General features: G+C 44.4%; 1 protein-coding gene across 1 annotated transcript; it reads right to left on the bottom strand.

The window, feature by feature from the left end:
- Window positions 1-51: 51 nt before the first annotated feature.
- VPS72 (vacuolar protein sorting 72 homolog) lies at window positions 52-11891 on the bottom strand. Its single transcript, NM_001015658.1, has 6 exons — window positions 11718-11891; window positions 7924-8076; window positions 7634-7748; window positions 7068-7244; window positions 971-1115; window positions 52-634 (listed from the first exon to the last, which is right to left on the bottom strand). The coding sequence occupies exons 1-6, from the start codon at window positions 11832-11834 to the stop codon at window positions 247-249; spliced, it is 1095 nt and encodes a 364-aa protein (NP_001015658.1). The 5' UTR covers window positions 11835-11891; the 3' UTR covers window positions 52-246.
- Between the last annotated feature and the right edge of the window lie 8840 nt (window positions 11892-20731).

Raw genomic sequence — 20731 nt, 5'->3', positions numbered from 1 at the left:
AACTCATTCACAAATACTTTTTGCTCCCAACCCTAGATTGGACACCAGACAAAAGGGATCTTTCTATTTTATTAGATTAAAAAACACAAACCTGTAGGAACTAGGGGGAAAGATGTGAAAGAAATACAGAGACGAGCTGGGCAAAGATCACCGATGACAAAGGGGAGAAGCAGGGCTTCTTAAGAGCCCCAGCTTAAGAACCTTAAGTTAGGACAGGAAAGAGGTTTCTAAGGACCAGACATCCCTTCATTTGATGACAATTTTCTGGCGCAAGGCTCGGGGCCCAGAGCCAGGGAGGGGCTCAGGAGGTGGTGGGCCAGGGCCTAGGGCTGAGGCGGTGGGCGGCAGTCCGTGGGCAGTGATGTACTTCTTGTAGGCCTCACGGATGATCTTGAAGGCTCGAGCAGTGGCGTAGGGTATGTCTGTAACAGGGTCCCGATATAGGGCTGGCCGATGGGTCACCGGGCAGACCTCCCGAACGGGGATCTTTGGGGTCCGCCCTTGAGGAAACCATTCCTCAAATGTGGCATCGTCACTAAAAGTGATGAAGGTACGTGAGCAGCGAGCAGGAGGGATGACGGGTCCAGTCCCAGCACGGGCAGCCAATGCAGAAGCCATGGGAGCGGGATCAAGTCTGAGGGAAAAGACAGAGAAAAACACAAAGAGCTGAGAGGTGAAGACAACAGGTAAAGAAAGAGATCAGAGAACTGAAGAAAGAGCAGGCGGCAGTGGATGGCAACAGTCCGAGAGAATCTATTAAGTGACAGACAGGACAAACAAAGCAGGGCTGGATGGAAAAACAGGAGAGAGAGACTATAAGAAAAATCGGAGCTGATGGGAAAAGGATCTGAAAGATATGCAAGTGTTAGGAGAGCTGTGTGAGGAGAGCAAGTGAAATGGGGCTAAGGGAACACAAGCTGAATTCAGAAGGGAGACACTGCACTCTCTTCCCCGAGATTCACTCACTCACCCTTCTACATCGACATTCTCTTCTTTAGGGCCTGGCTCCCCAACCAGTGGCACGGTCACCGAATGGTAGGTGATTATGGGCCCAGGGCACTTCCGCTTCTTGTGGACCTGCTTCTTTTTGTCAGCCTCGAGCCGCTCATATGTCTCTTCAGGAAGGAATGAGCGGATGGTCAGTTCCCCACTTCCCAAACCCCAGTCCTGTCCTATAGTCTCTTAATTACCCTCCTGGCTGTCTAGTCACTGCTCACCCAAGCCAATTAGCAAAGTCCTCTAAAGCCCTCAAGCATCTCCCATTTCCTAAGCTTTCTGCTTGCCCCTCTTGACATACACCCTGCTCATCATTTCTTAGGTTCACTCGATTCCTCACTGGCTCCGAACAGTAGGACTTCAGAGCTGGAGGGGATCCTTTGGCGAGGAGCCTGCTCATTTCCTCTAACCTCTCGTTACTGTTCTGTCAACTTGCTCCTATCTATCTAAGGCAGCACACTGCCTCTTTAGGATTCCCTAGTGATTACAGTTCTTTCCTACGTTTTAAAAATTATTTATTTATTTACTGAGTTATTTGTTTTTGGCTGCGCTGGATCTTCGTTGATGCGTGGACTTTTCTCTAGTTGCAGCGAGTGTGGGCTACTCTCCAGTTGCGCTGTGTGGGCATCACCTTGTGGTGGCTTCTGGTGTTGTGGAGCACTGGGTCTAGGCACAAGGGCTTCAGTAGTTGTGGCTCCTGGGCTCAGTAGTGTGGTTCCTGGGCTCTGGAGCACAGGCTCAGTAGTTGTGGTGCATAGGTTTAGTTGCTCTGCAGCATTTAGGATCTTCCCGGACCAGGGATTGGACCCATGTCTCCTGCGTTGCCAGGTGGATTCTTTACCACTGAGCCACCAGGGAAGCCCCCTTCTTTCCCACTGTGAGCTGAAATATACTTCCTGTTGATACTGTTTCACCTTTTAAGGCCAAAAGGAACATAAATCTAACCTGTCTTCCACTTGACAGTCCTTTAATAGTTGAAATTAGTGCTCATCTCTCTTCAGGCTGATCACAGTACCCCTTCTACTGAACCATTCCTCATACAACATGGTTCTGAGTCACTCCCTCCTTTGCCACCTGTGCCAAAAACATCCTTCTGTTCCTGTACTTACCATGATCTATGGCAGAGGCTGCAAGATAGCAGCCCCCTTATGTGTCCTGCTTGATTTGCATAGTGTTTTAAAGAAAAATCTGAATTAGTTGCTGACATTTAAAAGTCAGGAAATTACATTCAAATACAGAGGTTTCTGGGCCCTTTTGAAAAACTAAGAAGAAAATCTGGCAACTTTGTATCTGCATTCTCACAGGCAACAGTGAGCTGAGCTGAGTAACTGTCCTTCTTTCAGGCCCTCCTCTCTAGCTCGCCAGTCGCCCTCTCTGGCCCCGGTGACACTGCTCTGTGGCGGTTCATTGTTGGTACACACGTCTCCTAAGGGCAGTGACTGTGCCTCATGTTACCTATACATCATGAGGGTCACGCAGCATTCCACACATGACAGGAATTCAATAAAGATTTGTTAATGTATACACAGATCAAATATTCCTGGTCCCTCTGTCCCCCTTAAATGTGGGTACTCTGAACACAATTCTCCAGGGCAAGGGTCTCCAACCGCTGGGCCGAGGACTGGTACCTTCTGTCAAATCAGTAGCAACATTAGATTAGAAATGAAGTGCACAATAAATGTAATGCGCTCGAATCATCCTGAAACATCCCCCTCACCCTGGTTCGTGGAAAAATTATCTTCCACAAAATTGGTCTTTGATGCCAAAAAGGTTGGGGACCACTGCTCTAGATAAAGTATGACCAGAAGAGTCCTTTGGATACCTACTCCCCTGACCCCTTCACCTTCCCCAGTGATTTAATCTCCTTTACACTTGAATTCCGGATGGTAATATTGCTTTCCCTTGAGCCAACCTTTCAACTCTTCTCTCAACACTTTCCTGTACCCTCTGTAACCTCTGCTCTATAATCAGCCAACTCATCTATTTCGTCAAGTTTCTCACTCAGCATACCTTCCAAAACTTGCCTTACAGGAAACCTGTCATCCGTAGAGGCCACTACTCCCTGCAGCCCTCTGGTGGAGGCTGCTTATTCTCCCACACCCCGGGCAGGATGTGCCTGGGTCTTGTGGAGCCCCACGCTTCAGCTCTCTTTGCTCCATTACCCTAGATACCTCTGTTCTTCTAGTTCTTCAGTACTTCAAGTACCTGAAAATCTCTGCATTCTATCACTCCTTCCAGCCTTCCTTTTCTCTTCATCAGTCATTCTCTTATCAATCTGAACTCTTTCGCCCAAACCTGGAACGAAGAGCAGTACTGGAAAAAAGTTACACAACAGGTAGAATGAAACCACCAGAAATTCATATTCCCAAACTTCAGAAGACCTGCCAACACCAGCAGATGATCCTATCTCCACAACAATTTCAGTCTTCACTCTCAAGCTTCCAACTCTATCCCCAACACCTGACAAATGACAGTCCCTAAAAAACATCAGATGAGAACCATTATACTGGCCTGCTCTGGATTTACAACCCTATAGCTATGAGCCACCCTTACTTCCTCCCTCTTAACTTAGGCCAATCTTCTACCCGTGCCCTAGCTCCCACCCTGACTCCCACTTCTCCAAAACCCTACACTATTAATGATCCTTTCTTTTCTGTCTTAAAATTCTTTGTTACATCTCACCAAAAATACATACTCTCCAATCTTTGAATAAAAGAGAACAGGGACAAACCCTGTCTTGACCCCAGACCCCCTACTGTTCCTCTCCTACCCTTCATGGCCAAATTTTAAAGGTTTGGCTTCCCAACAACTTCCCAATGGCTTGCTCCCCCAAAAATGCTCCCTAAGGTAATTTCTGACTCCCATGTCACCAAAATCAACAGGCACTTCTCAGTTCTCTTCACTGGCATCTCAGCAAGACTGAGCAGCTACTGCCCCAAAACATTCTCTTTCCTTAGAGTTCTTAAGACAAACTTTCCTGGCATTTCCCACTCTCTGGCCTTCCCTCAGATCCTTTCCTAAGCTCCTCCTCTTGTAGGAGACCATTACTTTTTAGTGTCTGCAGGACCTTCTTGAGCCTCTGCCTTCCCTTCTTCCTCTATGTTTTCTCCCTGAGTGATCTCATCCACTCCAGTGTCAATTACCATCCACATTCAAAAACTTCCAAATTAGTATTTCTAGCCCAGATATCTTGTTCAAGCACAAGATTTGTGTGTTTATCTGATTTCTCAGCACTGCATGAACTGCTCACAGACATCTCAAATCCAACATGTTCAATTCTCCTGCCAAACATGCGCCACCAGGATCTCCTATGTCAGAAGCCTGGGAATCACTCTCTTTACAGTGGCCTGAAACCATCAGCAGATTATAATTATAGTGACATCAAGTCACCTCATTATTTGTGATATTTCTCAGCCATTTATATGTTTTAAGAGATAACCACTGTTTAAAAAAAAGAGATAACCACTGTTTTAAAGCACGGCATTGCCATTATACAGATAAAGGGTATATTTCCCATTTTAAAGCCAATATAATAATAATTTTTTTTTAAAGTCATGACAGCTGGACTTCCCTGTTGGTCCAGTGGTTAAGAATCTGCCTGCCAGCACTATTTACAATAACTAGGACATGGAAGTAACCTAGATGTCCAACAACAGGTGAATGGATAAGGAAGCTGTGGTACATATATACAATGAAATATTACTCAGCCATAAAAAGGAACTAGTTTGAGTCAGTGCTAATGAGATGAGTGAACCTAGAGCCTATTACACAGAGTGAAGTCAGTCAGAAAGAGAAAAATAAATATCGTATATTAACGCATGCATATGGAATCTAGAAAGTAGTACTGATGAACCTATTTTCAGGGCAGCAGTAGAGATGCAGACATAGAGAACAGACTTATGGACATGGGGGTGGTAAGAAGGAGAGGGTGGGATGAATGGAGAAAGTAGCATGGAAACATATACACTACCACTGCTGCGGCTGCGAAGTCGCTTCAGTCGTGTCTGACTCTGTGCAACCCCATAGACGGCAGCCCACCAGGCTTCCCCGTCCCTGGGATTCTCCAGGCAAGAACGCTGGAGTGGGTTGCCATTTCCTTCTCCAGTACCATATGTAAAATAGATAACCAGTGGGAATTTGCTGTATGATTCAGGGAACTCAAACTGGGGCTCTATGACAACCTCGAAGGGTGGGATGGGATGGGAGGGAGGCTCAAGAGGAAGGGGACATATATATACCTACGGCTGATCCATGTTGATGTATGACAGAAACCAATACAACACTGTAATTATCATTCAATTAAAAACACATAAATAAAGAATCTGTTCTGTTGAGGCAGAGAACAGTAGTTCGATCCTGGTCCAGGAAGATTCCCCATGCCATGGAGCAACTAAGCCCATGAACCACAGATACTGAGCCCTCATGCCCTAGAGCCTGTGTTCCACACAAGAAGCCACCCTAAACAATGAAGAAGAACCTCTGCTCTCGGCAATGAGACAGAGCCTGAGGGCAGAACGAAGACCCACCACAGCCAAATAGAAATATTTTTTTAAAAGTCACGACAATACACCCTGAAAATGTTGAAAATTAATTAAATCTTTTGTGGTCTTTTGGAGTGAAAGTGAAAGTCACTCAGTCATGTCCAACTGTTTTGTGACTGCATGGACTACACAGTCCATGGAATTCTCCAGGCCAGAATACTGGAGTGGGTAGCCTTTCCCTTCTCCAGGGGATCTTCCCAACCCAGGGATCAAACCCAGGTCTCCCACATTGCAGGTGGATTCTTTACCAGGTGAGCCACCAGGGATGCCCAAGAATACTGGAGTGGGTAGCCTATCCCTTCTCCAGCAGATATTCCCAACACAGGAATTGAACCCAGGTTTCCTGCACTGCAGGCAGATTCTTTACCAACTGAGCTATCAGGGAAGCCCCAAAGATGTGCTTCACTGACTGGGAATAGAACCCAGGCAAGGCAGTGAGACCGCTGAGTCCTAACCACTAGACCACCAGCGAACTTTCTGGAGTGTAGGTATCTACATTTCAAAACTACTGATACCATTAAACTAAAATGAATTAAGTGAAAGTGAAGTCACTCAGTCGTGTCCAACTCTTTTCAACCCCATGGACTGTAGCCTACCAGGCTCCTCCGTCCAGGGGATTTTCCAGGCAAGAATACTGGAGTGGGTTGCCATTTCCTTCTCCAAGAGATCTTCCTGACCCAGGGATTGAACCCAGGTCTCCCACATTGTAGGCAGACGCATAACCGTCTGAGCCACCAAGGAAGTCCTAAGGATACCAAGGATACCATCATACTAAAATGATTTGGGTCCCAGATATTCTGGGTAAACAATTTTCCACATCACAGTAGAACTGTATTTGGGTTATGCACATTCAATTATATGTGTTTGATGAAAAAAAGATTCAGAGAGAGATAGCAAATCAAATATTGTAGAGATTTCACCTGTTATTTTACTCAATGTACATATGGTCCAGAGTGAGCACATGATGCAGAGAGTGAAATCTGCTGCTCCCTCATTCGTCTCTCATGATCTGAGAATGCTCACCGTCCCTTAAAGAAATGTATGCTTTTGTACTGTATGTTCCCATACAGGACTGTGTGCCCAACAGCACATAAACTGAAAAGACCTTACAGAATTTTTACCTTAAAGCAATGTATCTCATGAACAGACTGATTCTACTGAATTTCTAATTCTCATGATCATTAAAGTAGTATTATCATCTCATCACATTTTGTGAACAAGGAAAGAAAGATGCAAGCAGGTTGTAAGTAATTTGCCTGCAGTCTTATAGCAAGTGAACAGCGGAGTTAGAATCTGAACTCCTTTCCATACGATTCCTACTTTATACCAAAGCACTTTAATATAACTTGTTCTTCAGAGCCCTCATTACTGCCTACTTCCTTGCTCCTAATCACTTTCTCTCCCCCTATCTTTCATCTGATTTCTCTTGTCCCAAATCTCCATCTGTCCAATTCTTTGGGGCCTCTAGATCTAACTTTTTCTTGTGCTTCTCAGCCCCTCTACCCACTGTTCTCAAAACCAAAGACTGACCCAGTGAACGTAAGTTGAGCTCCTCTGTGATCTTGGCCTCCCTGAGCAGCTCCTCCTGGGTGAGTGGCCGCTCACAGTGGGGCCCCTTCCGTCGCCGTGACTGGCCCTGCCTCTCCTGTACCCGAAGGAATGTTTGTCGTGTGTGCTCAGCTGTAGATTGACGCATGGACTTCCGACCTGGGAAGGAAATCATAGAGGGAGAAATCTTTGAACTCATGTCTACCTTCTCTGAATTTAATTTTAAAGCTTTTTATTTGGAAATCATTTCAAACTTACGAAAAAGTTAAGAATAGTACAAAGAACACCCATGAATCCTTTGCCAAATCCTCTGTTAACATTTTGCCCTATTTGCAATCTGTGTGTGCGTATTTTCTGAATAATCTGAGAGTTAAGTTATGCACATCAACATCATAGCTCTCTTCCCTAAATACTCGGTGTATATTTCCTAATTAGAATTATTCCTACATGCTCATAGTAAAGTTATCAACTTCAGTAAACTTAATATGAATACAGTATTTTATCATCATACTTCATCTTTCTCTATTGACCCAAACATCCTCACTCACTGTCAGTGCCATCATCCTGTAGTTCTAATGGAAGCAGTGCCTTCTCTTCTCGGGTCTTCTGAGAGCTACCAGCTGGGGTGCTGACCTTTCGAGGCCTCAAGCTCTTGAGAGGCTCCTGGGGACAGAGTGAAATCAGATACCAGGGAAGGGAAGATATTGGGAGACAATGAAGACCTTAGGAAGAGAAAACCAGCACAGCAGGAAGTGGGATTGGTGTGGGGCATAATGGGACCTGATGAAAGGGAGAATACAAATTAAGGAAGTCCAAGAAAACCAGGCCTCCCCTGCACCTTATATGCTTTGGTGACTACTCGGCGCTTCCTTCTTGGCTCTTCTGCTTCTCCATCACTGGATGGTTCATCCCCTTCGTCGATGTCAAAGTCAGAGTCCACCTCATCCTCTGTGTCTGACTGGTCCCCTTGATACTCATCATCTCCTGATTCCTGAGGACATAGGGAGATGCCGTTCTCACTGGCAGCAGTTATTAATGCCCCTCTAGGAGGAACAGAATCCCTTTGCCTATTGATAAGGGCTGCCCCACTCTCCTTCCCAGCCTAACCTTTCATTTTCCTCAGGCAAGAAGGGCTGATGGTCTTTGGCTCCAGCACCACCCTTTCCAACGTTAACTGACTGCCCTTTACCTGAAGCACACTGTGTTAAGTGCTGGGGTACAAAAGGATATGGTTTGGTCTCCACCTTCAGGGTCTCACAGTCAAGTATAGGAAAAGACATCATTATAAATGGAAGTTTTAATACAGAGCAACATATAAACTACCAAATGGCAATAAAATGTTATAAGTGATCAGAGGAAGGCACACCTGCAATGGACTGATGGCCTGGAAAAGTCTAAATGTTAGACTTTATTCCTTTAGACCAAGGGTTGGCAAACTTTTTCTGCAAAGGACCAGATTAACACAGATAGTGGGTTAGATTCAGCCAGCAGGTTGTAGTTTACTAAACTCTGCTTCAGACTTTAAAGAATGAAGAGGACTTGAGCCATGGTTTAAAATACTGCTAGTATTTAGACAGCCAAGAGGGAAGAGGGAATTCCAGGCAGAGCAAATGACAGGAACAAAGGTGCAGAAGCAAGAATGTGTACAGCATGTTTACGGAATAAGGATTTAGACCTAAGCAAAGCAGGTTTGTCTCTGGCAAGAAGTCTTCCTAGGTGACTGCCTTTCCTAGGAGACTTCCTAGGCTCCATCACAGCCTTCTTCCAGCATTAACTGAATGCCCTATAGGGCTACAAGATTTGAAAAGAAGGTTGCATTCAATCTAAGAGCTCAGTCGTGTCCAACTCTTTGTGACCCCATGGACTGAAGCTGGCCAGTTTCCTCTGCCCATGGAATTTTCCAGGCAAGAATACTGAAGTGGGTTGCCATTTCCTTCTCCAGGGATTCGATATACAGACAAATGTAAATGTCATGACTTAATGACATTTAACTTTTAAACTTATGATCTTATCTTGCAGGACAGTGATTCTCAATTCTCTCCCTCTTACTTGCTCCAGCACTGATAATCACCGCTGAAGTAAGCCAAAGTTACTGAGAAATATGTCTCATTCCTCAGGTGAGTTGGGACAGAAAAAGAGTTGGGTCCTACTACCATGCTCAGACGGTAAAGAATCCACCTGCAATGCGGGAGACCTGTGTTCGATCCCTGGGTTGGGAAGATCCCTTGGAGAAGGGAATGGCTACCCACTCTAATATTCTGGCCTGGAGAATTCCACAGACAGAGGAGCCTGGCAGGCTGTATAACGCATGTTGTTGCAAAGAGTCAGACACAACTGAGCGACTTTCACTTCACACCATGTATAATGGGAAGGCACTGAAGATTTGGGAGGAGAGGAAAGCTACATACAAGGAGTGTTTCAGAAAGTTCTGGAGGTGGTGGAATGGACTGGAGTAGAAAACATGTAGTAGAGCCTAAGCCTGAGTTTGGGCTAAAACAGCAGCCACACAGGAAAAGAGAGAGGAAAAAAAAATGCTTGGGAGGAGGGGAGTTAACTGAGCAGGGCAGCACCTCAAACATGTGCCTTTCTCTTCAATCACTGACGAGACTGACGGGTTACTCTTGGTGCACTTGGTGCCAAAGCAAGCAAATAACACAGTTGACAAGCCAAGGCAGCCAGTATTCAGTCTTGTATTGGTGACCATCATTTCCTCCCAACTAATGTTTGTGAAAGACAGCCTGAGAACACATTAATCCCCTCAGCCCTGACCTGGTATTAAATCATATCACCAGAGGGTAGTAGTTCAACTACATATTAGCTTAGTGCCCAACTGAAATGCTTTCACTAAGTTACGGATTTATTATCATTCCTTTGGCTTTTATCGAGGGTCATTAAGAGACATGACTAGTTAAAAGAATGCTTTTACATCATCTACCAAACCCCTGCTATTTTATTTACAAGGATGTAATTCTCCTTAGGACTTAATGCTGAATAAGTATATCTCTCTTAAAGAACTTAAATGCTTCTTTCTTACAAAAAAAGAAATTCAGGATTTGGCTGCCAGGAAACTCACAGCTAAATTTAATATCAACTGTTATTACCATTTTAGCAGAGGCTCCTGGTACAATTACTTCTCATCTGTCTCTATTTTTACTGTTCCTACTTTTTGTTTATATCATAAGCCTTCTTAAATCCTTTTTGGAAGCATGAAGGGTACATATTAAATAACGACTCGTAAAATGACAGGAATAGGAAAATGGCCTTTGGAGGAGAGATGAGAAGGTTCTATTTTAAACTAATTGGTTATGGCTGTGTTAAGTAATGATTCCTAATCAGTCACCAAGTCCTGTGGATTCTAATTCCTTAGTTTCTCTTGACTCCTCCTGTTCATGTTTCTCTACTCTCACTGCCTCCTCCTACCATTTTCCTCATTATAGAGTGATCTTTCTAAAACACAAATCTGACCATGAAATAATCTTCTCAGTCCTCTGAGTGAAGAATAAAACTTAACATGGCTCACAACACCCTACAAGAATGGGCCCAGGCCTACTCCCTCTATTCTTCTCCTTCCTGGTTTGGAGTATGAGAGCAGCTGTGCAGGTCCCAGAGCAGGCTTTCAGTGCCTTTACATATTCCGCCCCACCCTCTTCCAGGACTAATGGTCATTCTCTCCCTGCTTCCAGTCCTACTGCTCTCCATCCAGCCAAGGCTCACTTTTCAAACTGTCCTCAGCTTAAACATCACGTTTCCCAGGGATGCCCATCCCAAACAACTTTGTCTCCCAAGTGCTACCATAGCACCCTATGCTTAACACTTTTCTCCTTACCACACGATATTTTAACTGACTGTTAACTCAGCTAGGTCACCCACTGGAGTCTGGACAATGTAAGGATAAGGTGGTGTTTTTAATACTCTGTTTCCTCAGCGCCTATCACAGTGCTTGGCTTGCTTTAGACACTTGACACATTTAAAAAATGGACAGATTCAATCAATACAAATTTAACTAGTGTCAACTCAATCCAGTCATTGGACTAGGCACTCGGATGTACACTGTTGAACAGAACAGATCATCTCTAACCTTACAGAACTTACAGTCTATTGGAAGGTATAAACAAAATATATCTAACTACAAACTAAAATATGTTCTATGAAGGACATACATGGGGTCACTTTTCAGGACAGTCAAGAAACAGTTATCTAAGAAAACATTTACAACGATACATGAAAGCTGAAAAAAGGAGTTGGCTAAGTCCCTCTATCTTTTTTTCTGAGAGATTCTTTTCTACAGTTCAGGTGAATAACCAGGCAGTAGGCCAACGAATATACACCGCGTGACTAGGATGTGCCTGGCGTATGCTAGACGTCAGAAGCGCTGAGATGCAGTTAAGGAAATAGTAGTTTTCAGCCACAGTCTGGGGTCCTTCGGACAACTACTCCATTCCTGACCCCTCCAACACCATTCAGGGCTCCCCCTGCTAGGACTCCAGTTTATCCCCCCCATCTCGCCCACCCCATCTCCAGTACCAGCTACCAGCACTCCTCTCCCCCGCCCCCTTCTTTGTCCGAGGTTTCTCTCTCCGTCAGGACTCCTTTTAGCTTTATTCCCTCCCTCTTCCTGGGCCCGGCTCTTGCCTCAGTGAAACCCCCATAAGTCGTCTGGTAGAACTCATCTTCCTCCTCTTTTTCCAGAAGCCCAGAGAGCCGGTTCCCCGCGGTCTTCCGGGGGGCGCGGCCCCCAGCCAAACTCATAACGCCTATGGAGACTGCGCTGCCACCACCAAGCCCCTCACCCAGCGCCGTTCTCTAGGCTCGGCGCTCGATACCACTACCTGCGGGCGGACGGCGGAAGCCGGTCGTCTACAGACAGAAGTAGCAGAGCGTCGAGAAGTTCCCAGTACAGTCCCCTCAGTTCAGTTCAGTTCAGTTGCGTCCGACTCTTTGTGACCCCATGGACTGCAGCACGCCAGGCTTCCCTGTCCATCACTAACTCCCGGAGCTTACTCAAACTCAGTTCCATTGAGTCACTGATGCCATCCAACCATCTCATCTTCTGCTGTCCCCTTCTCCTCCCGCCTTTAATCATTCCCAGCATCAGGGTCTTTCAGATGAGTCAGTTCTTCTCATCAGGTGGCCAAGGTATTCGAGTTTCAGCTTCAACATCAGTCCTTCCAATGAATATTCAGGACTGATTTCCTTTAGGATAGACTGGTTGGATCTCCTTGCAGTCCAAGGGACTCTCAAGAGCCTTCTCCAACACCACAATTCAAAAGCATCAATTCTTCCGCGCTCAGCTTTCTTTATAGTTCAGTTCTCACATCCATACATGACTACGGGAAAAACCATGGCTTTGACTAGACGGAGATTTGTTGGTAAAGTAATGTCTCTGGTTTTTAATATGCGGTCTAGGTTAGTCATAACTTCTTCCAAGGAGCAAGCGTCTTTTAATTTCATGGCCTTCTCAACTCTTCAGCCCCGCCCACTCCTGCGTTGAGGCCACCCCAAGCTCCCCGCCCCAGTAAGCAAGTTTATCCGGGCTGTGGAATGATAAGACACCAGGAGCCCTTTACCCCACGGACAGAATTTGGGAATCAATAAATTTTCATTTAGAAGAGGTCAGTTTCCCTCTGCTCCCGTACGTTTTTCATTCCGTTGTCAATAGAAACCTTTCTGTTATTGTTCAATCGCTAAGTCGTGTCGGACTCTTCGACCCTATGGACTGCAGCACTCCAGGCTTCCCTGTCCTTCACTGTCTCCCGGAGTTTCCTCAGATTCATGTCCACTGAGTGGGTGATGCTATCTAACCCTCTCATCCTCCCTGTGCCGCTCCCTTCTCCTTCTGCCCTCAGTCTTTCCCAGTATCAGGGTCTTTTCCAATCAGTTCACTCTTTGCATCAGGTGGCCAAAGTATTGGAGCTTCAGCTTCAGCATCAGTCCTTCCAAAGAATATTCAGGGTTAATTTCCTTTAGGACTGACTGGTTTGAGCTCCATGCAGTCAAAGGGACTCTCAAGAGTCTTCTCCAACACCACAGCTCAAAAGCATCAATTCTTCAGCACTCAGCCTTCTTTATGGTCCAACTCTCACAACCGCACATGACTACTGGAAAAACCATAGTTTTTTTTTTTTTTTTTTTTCCCAACAGCATTGACTTTTATTCATTCATGTTGTCACCTGAAATGTCATCTGTTGGATTTAAATGTTCATTAATGTAAATGGCTGAACAAATCCATTTTAATGGATATTCAATTCATTAAAAAAACCTCAATATCCCACATAGTTAAAGTCACTTCCACATAGCCTTGTGACAACTCCCACACCAAAACAGTACTTTATTTTGTAAATTTTGACCCATTATTACTCCCATGTTATGGTCTTTTCAGCTGTCAAGCGTACAAGGTGAAGAAAAAATTTAGTTAGATGGGGGTTGCATCTGGAAAACAAATTCCTTAAACTCCACATACACGTTTCAAAACTGCTGGGTCCCAAGTCCATCTATGAACTCCCAGGCTGCCAGTATCATGTGCAGCATACTAAAGCTATACTATCTGAATAGCTTATTAATTCTGCGTAAATCAGGTCAATCAATGTGTCAACCTGTAACAGACAGCACACTTTTAACTGAACATGCAAAATATTCACTCTCTTGAACTTTACATCATCATTTGATGTCAAACAATGAGGCAAATCCCAACAGTATATACAAAAAACTGCTTTGCATTTACCAAAGATTGTTTCCCATACTGATTAATCTGGACAGCTAAATGCTCAAAATTCTCCAAGCCAGGCTTCAGCAATACGTGAACCATGAACTTCCAGGTGTTCAAGCTGGTTTTAGAAAAGGCAGAGGAACCAGAGATCAAATGGCTAACATCCACTGGATCATCAAAAAAGCAGGAGAGTTCCAGAAAAAACATCTATTTCTGCTTTATTGACTATGTCAAAGCCTTTGACTGTGTGGATCATAATAAACTGTGGAAAATTCTGAAAGAGATGGGAATACCAGACCACCTGACCTGCCTCTTGAGAAACCTGTATGCAGGTCAGGAAGCAACAGTTAGAACTGGACATGGAACAACAGACTGGTTCCAAACAGGAAAAGGAGTTCATCAAGGCTGTATATTGTCACCCTGCTTATTTAACTTATATGCAGAGTACATCATGAGAAACGCTGGGCTGGAAGAAGTACAAGCTGGAAATCAAGATTGCCAGGAGATATATCAATAACCTCAGATATGCAGCTGACACCACTCTTATGGCAGAATGTGAAGAACAACTAAAGAGCCTTGTGAAAGAGGAGAGTGAAAAAGTTGGCTTAAAGCTCAACATTCAGAAAACTAAGATCATAGCACCCGGTCCCATCACTTCATGGCAAATAAATGGGGAAACAGTGGAAACAGTGGCTGACCTTTTGTTTTTGGGGGCTCCAAAATCACTGCAGATGGAGACTGCAGCCATGAAATTAAAAGACGCTTATTCCTTGGAAGGAAAGTTATGACCAACCTAGACAGCATATTAAAAAGCAGAGACATTACTTTGTCAACAGAGGTCCATCTAGTCCAGGCTACGGTTTTTCCAGTAGTCATGTATGGATGTGAGAGTTAGACTATAAAGAAAGCTGAGCACCAAAGAATTGATGCTTTTGAATTGTGGTGTTGGAGAAGACTCTTGAGAGTCCCTTGGACTGCAAGGAGATCCAACCAGTCCACCCTAAAGATCAGTCCTGAGTGTTCGTTGGAAGGACTGATGTTGAAGCTGAAGCTCCAGTACTTTGGCCACCTGATGCGAAGACTGACTCATTTGAAAAGACCCTGATGCTGGGAAAGATTGAGGGCAGGAGGAGAAGGGGACGACAGAGGATGAGATGGTTGGGTGGCATCACTGACTCAATGGACATGGGTTTGGGTAGACTCCAGCTGTTGGTGATGGACAGGGAGGCCTGGTGTGCTGCAGTTCATGGGGTAGCAAAGAGTCAGACATGACTGAGTGACTGAACCGAACTACACTCATTGGTTTATGCAACTTCATTGAAAAAAATAAATCAATTACTAGCAGAGTTATTAGTTGATCACTCATCCATTGACAACTTGCACCATTTATTCAGTACTATATTAAACAGTGTATTGGAAGACAGATTAACTCCAAGTTAGAGTTCCAAGCCTCCTAACAATTTAAATGAAAATTTAAAAATCTTTGAGACCGTATTTTCGAATACAAAGTGTGTTTGACTTCCTATTTCCATTCTCTGTAGAACAAGAACAGGTCATTCCTTTATTGACATGCATAAAATACATCACATTTTCTGTTCTGCTGATGCTATAAATTCAATAAATTCTCCAGCCACATCAGTTATGAGCATAAAGTATATCATGTAACTTCAAATCTCTAACAGTGGAATGCTTAAACAAGGATGGATGCTGCTAGAATAATGCTGCTTCCTTTGATGTGACAACTCAGCATCCATCTCCCTCCCTCTCAAGATGATTCTTCAGCATGTTTGAGCAGTGAGGAAAGGTTTTAGTCTTATAACCAAGTTAGAGTGAACACATTGGCCACATATTACACATGCTACATTTTTTAAAAATATTCTGAATCTTGCACAACTATTCTCTTATAACTACTTTACAGTTTCTAAAAGCAGTTATTGTCCAAAGCTGGAAGAACTTAAGTCTTCTCACATGAGCATGTGAATGGAGGGAGGTAAACAAAAAACATGAGGTCTGATACGGGAGCAGCCCGGTAAGAAAATCAGAAAAGCAACACTAATTTAAAGTTTATCCCAGCTATAATACAGGTTATTCTGTCTTTAAGGTAGAATCACATGGCATACTTCTGAGTCCATTCCCGAGATATTCTGTTGTACTTATCTCTGTCTGTTTTATAGATCCATGCAGTCTCTGGCACTAAGGGGTCACCTGGGTTTGGATCACATAGCAGTGAACAAATGGATAAAAGAACTTTAGAAACAGTTAAAGCAGGAGACCACTGTGATCTTAGAATATTGAGACAAATGCTGCCATTACTGTTAATATTTGGATCATAAATTCTTGTTGTAAATACAACCTTAGGTGGTTTGAAGGGGTAGTCTGTAGGAAAATGAATTATCAAAAAGAATACACCATCTTGATATGGGCTGTTATTAGGTCCCATAATTGTGACTTGCCAATGAAACATATCATCCCCAACTGGACTTGCAGAACATTGTGCTGGAGGGTCACGGGCCAAATCACTAAGTTCTTTATTAGTGTGTTTCAGCACCATAGTCTGTGCTTTTTGTCTGGCTCCTCACTATCTTGATGTGTGCTGGAAGGTCCGGCCAAAACTCTTGATTATCCCAGTGACTGGGAAGGATTGTCTATTTATCTCACACCAGCTCTGCCAGACACAGGCGCTTGGTATCGAGGAGGTGGATCTCGCGAGAACCTCGAGGCTGGTTTCTTCAGCACTCAGCCTTCTTTACGGTCCAACTCTCACGTCCATACATGACTACTGAAAAAAAACATAGCTTTGACTAGACAGATCTTTGTCGGCAAAGTGATGTCTCTGTTTTTTAATATTGTCTAGGTTTAGCACAATTGCACTCATCTCACATGCTAGTAAAGTAATGCTCAAAATTCTCCAAGCCAGGCTTCAGCAATATGTGAACCATGAACTTCCTGATGTTCAAGCTGGTTTTAGAAAAGGCAGAGGAACCAGAGATCAAATTGCCAACATCTGCTGGATCATGGAAAAAGCAAGAGAGTTCCAGAAAAACATCTATTTCTGCTTTACTGACTATGCCAAAGCCTGTGACTGTGTGGATCACAATAAACTGTGGAAAATTCTGAAAGAGATGGGAATACCAGACCACCTGATCTGCCTCTTGAGAAATCTGTATGCAGGTCAGAAAGCAACAGTTAGAACTGGACATGGAACAACAGACTGGTTCCAAATAGGAAAAGGAGTTCATCAAGGCTGTATATTGTCACCCTGCTTATTTAACTTATATGCAGAGTACATCATGAGAAACGCTGGACTGGAAGAAACACAAGTTTGGAATCAAGATTGCCAGGAGAAATATCAATAACCTCAGATATGTAGATGACACCACCCTTATGGCAGAAAGTGAAGAGGAACTAAAAAGCCTCTTGATGAAAGTGAAAGTGGAGATTGAAAAAGTTGCTTAAAGCTCAACATTCAGAAAACGAAGATCATGGCATCCGGTCCCATCACTTCATGGCAAATAGATGGGGAAACAGTGGAAACAGTGTCAGACTTTATTTTTTTGGGTTCCAAAATCACTGCAGATGGTGACTGCAGCCATGAAATTAAAAGGCGCTTACTCCTTGGAAGGAAAGTTATGACCAACCTCGATAGCATATTCAAAAGCAGACATTACTTTGCCAACAAAGGTTCGTCTAGTCAAGGCTATGGTTTTCCCTGTGGTCATGTATGGATGTGAGAGTTGGACTGTGAAGAAGGCTGAGTGCCGAAGAATTGATGCTTTTGAACTGTGGTGTTGGAGAAGACTCTTGAGAGTCCCTTGGACTGCAAGGAGATCCAACCAGTCCATTCTGAAGGAGATCAGCCCTGGGATTTCTTTGGAAGGAATGATGCTAAAGCTGAAACTCCAGTACTTTGGCCACCTCATGCAAAGAGTTGACTTATTGGAAAAGACTCTGATGCTGCGAGGGATTGAGGGCAGGAGGAGAAGAGGACGACAGAGGATGAGATGGCTGGATGGCATCACTGACTCGATGGCCGTAAGTCTGGGTGAACTCTGGGAGTTGGTGATGGACAGGGAGGCCTGGCGTGCTGCGATTCATGGGGTCGCAAAGAGTCGGACACAACTGAGCGACTGAACTGAACTGAGCATAGCTTTTCTTCCAAGGAACAAGCATCTTTTAGTTTCATGGCTACAGTCACCAGCCACAGTGATTTTGGAGCCCAATAAAATAGTCTGTTACTGCTTCTCTAACGGAGCAGGATGAGCACAGCCCTTAGCAGGTAGAATTGCTGTGCCTCATTACTCTGCACCTTGCAGGCAACAGGTCCTGTTCAGCTATTGGTCAGCGCTGCAGTGGGTCCTGCCCACTGGTAACTGTCAACAGGGGACCACTGGGGAAACGATTCAGTCAACAATCCATGGGGTGGTGGTCATGAGATGGAGAGTGAGGTAAAAGGCAGATGCAGGCCTTCTCCTGGAGGCCCCCCAGCTTACCCAGCCTTGGGCCAGCAGGTGAGCTGGAGGGCCCAGGGAGCAGACAAGGGAGCCCAGGGACTATGTCCTGCAGAGCTCCAGAGCCCTCACTAAGGCCCTCCACTAGCTGGGGCCCAGACTTGAGAAGCAGTGAACCTCTTCCCCATCCCTGCCTCTGTGACCCACTAGCAGTGGCCGTCTGTATGAGTCACAGTCTGTGAGACCTGGTCTTCCCATTTGGATGGTCTGAGGAGACTGAGGGCCACTTGGGTTGGATGCCTGGCTCCCTCAGGGATGACAGCTGGGCAGGATATGGGAACCTGGCCCTGAAGGAGCTGCCAACTGAGATCTGCCTCCTCTTAGCCAGGACTGGGACCTTGGAGGGTAAAAGTTGTGCCTTGGGACTTTGCCCTTTCTGGTCAAGACAGAGAATAATATTCATCTGGTAGAGATTTTCAGGAACATCATTATCTGACCATGACCTGACCTTGAGAACAAAGGATCTGACACCCAGAAGTCTATAACAACTAACCACGCCGATCCCTCACCTTTTCCTTTTAAAGGGACTTGCCGGGGTACTCTTTCTGCCCCCTTCTGATGCCTATGTCAGAAGCTTTCTTTATCTCCTTTATACTTTAATAAAACTTTATTACACACACACACACAAAAAAAAGAAAATAAAGTGAAAGTCACTCAGTCATGTCCGACTGTTTGCAGTCCATGGAGTTCTCCAGGCCAGAATACTGGAGTGGGTAGCCCTTCCCTCTCTAGGGGATCTTCCTAACCCAGGGATCAAACCCAGGTCTCTGGCACTGCAGGTGGTTTATTTACCAGCTGAGCCCCAAGGGAAGCCCTTTTTGGAAATAAGGTTGTTGCTAACCCTAGGACAAGCCCTTAATCCAATGTGACTAGGGTCCTCAAGTGAAGGGGAGAAGATGGCCATGTGGTGGTGGAAGCAAAGTGACACTCCAGCAACCTGAGGGGTACCAAGGAGTGCCGGCAAACACCAGAAGCTGGAAGAGGCAAGGAAGGAGTCCTCCCTACAGGTTGGAGTGTGGACCTGCCAACACTTTCATTTTGGACAACTGGCCTCCAGAACAAGGAGACAAAACATTCCTCTTGTTTTGAGCCTCCCAGTTTGTGACACTTTGTTACGGCAACTCTAAGAAACTAATAGAGTAACTGATGAAGTTTTACATTTTTTAGATTATTTTATTTATTTTATTTTAGCTTTGGCTGTGCTGGGTCTTCAATGCTGTGTGGGCTTTTCTCTAGTTGCGGAGGGTGGAGGCTAAAAAAGAAAAAAATAAAAAAATAAAGGGACTTGCCGACAGCTTTCAGTAATTTGGGGGTTCTAGGATATGAGCCACCCATCTTCTTGTATGAATCTGTAGTAAACCTTTCTCTCTTCCAAACTCTTATGTTTAGTATTTATGGGCCTCACTGTGCATCGGGTGCATGGACTTGTGATTTCAGTAACACTTCCACTTTTCCCTCTTCTACTTACCATATAGTGATGGGACTGGATGCCATGATTTTTGTTTTTTTTAATGTTGAGTTTTAAGCCAGCTTTTTACTCTTCTCTTTCACCCTCTGCAAGAGGCTCTTTAGTTTCTCTTCAGTTTCTGTCATTTAGAGTAGTATCATCTGCATATCTAAGGTTGCTGATATTTCTCCTGGCAGTCTTGATTCCAGCTTGTGATTCATCCAGCCTGGCATTTTGCATGATGTACTCTGCATATAAGTTAAATAGGCAGGGTGACAATATACAGCCTTGATATACTCCTTTCTCAATTTTGAACCAGTCTGTTGTTCCATGTCCAGTTCTAACTGTTGCTTCTTAACCTGCATACAAGTTTCTCAGGAGACAGGTAAGGTGGTCTGGTATTTCCATCTCTTTAAGAATTTTCCACAGTTTGTTGTGATCCACACAAAGGCTTTAGTGTAGTCAGTGAAGCAGAAGTAGATGTTTTTCTGAAATTCCCTTGCTTTCTCTATGATCCAGTGAATATTAGCGATTTGATCTCTGGTTCCTCTGCCTTTTCTAAACCTAGCTTATAGCTTATACATCTGGAAGTTCTTGGTTCATACTGCTGAAGCCTAACTTTAAGGATTTTGACAATGCTTTACTAGTATGTGAAATGAATGCAATTGCACGGAAGTTTGAAAATTCTTTGGCATTGCCCTTCTTTGGGATTGGAACGAAAACTGACCTTTTCCAGTCCTGTGGCCACTGCTGAATTTTTCAAGTTTGCGGACATAGTGAGTGCAGCATTTTCACAGCATTATCTTTTAGGATTTGAAATAGCTCAGTTGGAATTCCATCAACTCCACTAGCTTTGTTCATAGTAATGCTTCCTAAGTAATACTTTTGAATTGTGGTGCTGGAGAAGACTCTTGAGAGCCCCCTTGGACAGAAAGGAGATCAAACTAGTCAATCCTAAAGGAAATCAACCCAGAATATTCATTGG

The sequence above is a fragment of the Bos taurus genome, chromosome 3 (genome assembly GCF_002263795.3).
Source record: "Bos taurus isolate L1 Dominette 01449 registration number 42190680 breed Hereford chromosome 3, ARS-UCD2.0, whole genome shotgun sequence".
Lineage (NCBI taxonomy): Eukaryota > Metazoa > Chordata > Mammalia > Artiodactyla > Bovidae > Bos > Bos taurus.
Note: the sequence above shows the minus strand (reverse complement) of the source record. Positions and strands in the feature narration are given on the sequence as shown.